At 52.8% G+C, this 2,648-nt stretch overlaps 1 protein-coding gene across 1 annotated transcript in view; it reads right to left on the minus strand.

Annotated features, from left to right (window-relative positions):
* Window positions 1–189: 189 nt before the first annotated feature.
* LOC107105111 (pleckstrin homology domain-containing family A member 5-like) overlaps window positions 190–2,648 on the minus strand; it is a 45,059-nt gene continuing 42,600 nt past the window's right edge. The window contains 4 exon segments of the mRNA XM_015405225.1: window positions 190–453; window positions 726–911; window positions 999–1,120; window positions 2,286–2,421. Coding sequence (XP_015260711.1) covers window positions 205–453; window positions 726–911; window positions 999–1,120; window positions 2,286–2,421 — 693 coding nt within the window. The 3' untranslated portion in view covers window positions 190–204.

Here is a 2,648-nt window from a genome sequence, read left to right on the forward strand (position 1 = left end):
AGTCGAGCACCGATGAGGATCACACTTATGTGATGTGTTAGTTTATGTGTTAATTGGTGCTTTAACAAAAGTGAAAGGAAACTGAAAGTCTATTTTAGAGTTATAGCGCCCCCTGGAGAGACTGCCATCAAATTAACTCCACTTTTCGATGTTTCTCAGGTCTCAGATATTCTGTTTGATCTTTTATTCGGCCTTCAGAAACATTTAATCAATCCTCCTCTGATTTCTAACCTCTGATTGGACAAAGCAGCCTTTGTTTACCATTTGATTGGACGTGTCTGCTGGTTGCAAGTCCTCCGCTGGCTTCACCTCCTCCGCTGGCTTCACCTCCTCCGCTGGCTGCACCACCTCCGCTGGCTGCACCTCCCCCGCTGGCTGCACCTCCCCCGCTGGCTGCACCTCCCCCGCTGGCTGCACCTCCACGGCCTTCTCCTGCTGAAGCTCCTCAGGTTTCTGCAGATTTAGACAAAGGTTCTGTTGGGATGGATCCACTCCCTCCTCCATCACCGTATCCAAGGTAACCCTGAGCTGAACTCTAACCCTCCCCTGATGATGAATGTTTAATGAAGGAGGAGGGGGTGGAGGGTTGGGTGGGGGTGGGGGTTAGGTGTGGGGGCTCTGACTGGGCTGGTTCCGGTCAGAACCAGAATGTCCACCACTTGGATCGCCCTCCAGACCAAACCCAGGACCTCCAACTGCCTCCTGCTGTTGGTGCGCAGCGTCACCTGCAGGTGGAGGCCGGTACTGTCTCTGCTGAAGGAGGACGAGCGAGACAGCGTTCCTCTCCTCTTCTCTCGGAGCGATGAAGCCTCCTGGTTCCTCCTCATCCTCTCCAGCTGCTCCTCCACACTCATCCTGGTTCTGATGAATTCTCGCTCTCCCGTCTGATCCGCTGTGCTCCTGGGCCGGTCCTGAGGAGGAGCAGACTCGGAGTTCTACCCTCTGCAACAACACCCTAAAACGACCTCAGAGACGTTCTCAGCTGGAGGAAAACTCACACTTCTGGACTCCGGTTTTCTGGTCTTCCTTAGGGTGACGTAGGAGGCGATGGTGGCAGACTCAGGAGTGCTGAGGGGGGATTTGGTCCTGGGAGCGACGATGCCCACAGGGTAGGGGGGCGCTGTGGAGAAAAGGTTCATTTGATCAGTGAGGCTGAGCTGCAAGGCAAAGGGAGAATCAACTGCTACGAAAGGCAGCGGAAAACAGGCCACATATCTAGAAACTCTGCAGAGAATAAATGGATGAGGTTTCCACGGTAACTCCTCTTCCTCCTCTTCCTCATCTCCAGTCACTTCAGAAGGAGGAAAACGAGGAGCTTCTAACAGTCTTAGAGCGTTTTATGGAGTAACCTCCGGCCAGCAGCTGATTAAAGCCAGCTGCTGGTCGGAGGCTGCCGGCGGTCAAACCTCCACCTGAGCTCCGCTGAAGGACGCCCGTCCCAGAGGGACAGACAGGCAGCTGTAGCGCCCCCTACTGGTGCTGCAGCATCAGGACGTCACCTTCAGCCGACCATCAGGGTCCTCAGAGAGCTACTATTATTGGTTTAGCGTAGCTGATAAACTAGCTGGTCTGTGGCTGTGGTATTCATGGAGCGGGCGGGTGTGGGTGGGCCCGGTCCAGTCGGAACCAGAATGGCCAACACTTGGATCGCCACCAAGCAAGTGGATGTGGAAGGATGAGGGAAGCGGACTCGGTGATAGCCTGCGTGAAGCTGAGCTGGGTGTTAGGCTGTGGTCACCATGGCGATCAGCCTTAGGAGGCAGGAGCACGGTGTGGGACGGGGGGGACGGGCCTCTAACCCACATAGAGAGACATCTTTGTGAAGGTGCTCCCTCACATGCTCTCTGCTCCACTACCTGGTTTCTGGAAGTCACAGGTTTTTACCTTAGATTCCACCATTACTGCTCCACCCCCCGTCAGTCACCAACCCCATCTAGTGCACCCTCTCTACCCCCCGCTGGGTCACACCGGTGAGGATCTCCCTATCCGGACGATGAAGCTGCTTCCCTGACAGGAAGTCTGACTAAGACCACCGAGCTGCAGTCCTTCCCCCTACATCTCATTTTAACGCCTTCTAGATGAGGGGATGATGTGCAATGACAACATTAACCTCCTAGAATAACAGCATCAGTTAATTTAGCTTCCTGGTTCTGTCCTCTAGCAGCCAGACTAGACCCCGGGCCCCATCTGAAGGTTCCTGGCAGATCAAAGACATTTCACATTCAACATCAGGATTAGATCTAAACACCCGTTTCACTGCTGAGAATCAAAGAATAGGCATATACCTTTGGGGGCTGAGGTGTCTCTACGCTCCGCAGACGTCTCGGTCTTATCCTTGTCCTCGCTGTTGGCCTCGTCTCCTTCTTCATTCACAGTTGTTAGCTCAGGCTCGCTCTTATACAGCCGGTAGTCTGGAGCTTGCTGTTAGCAGGATGAAAGGATCCATGGTTACAATCAATACCCCAGAACTTCTTTATGCATAAGGGAGAGGATTCCCTTAACCCTTACCTCACCTAAATAAGCTGAATGGAATAATGATAGTGCATCGATCAGCACATCAAAAACCACCTTGGAAATAATATGCTGATGAAGTGGAGATGCAGAATGGAAATATCAGCTCAGATTAACATCCTCATCTATATATATAT

Source organism: Cyprinodon variegatus, unplaced genomic scaffold, assembly GCF_000732505.1.
Source record: "Cyprinodon variegatus isolate N-32 unplaced genomic scaffold, C_variegatus-1.0 Scaffold2068, whole genome shotgun sequence".
Taxonomy (NCBI): domain Eukaryota; kingdom Metazoa; phylum Chordata; class Actinopteri; order Cyprinodontiformes; family Cyprinodontidae; genus Cyprinodon; species Cyprinodon variegatus.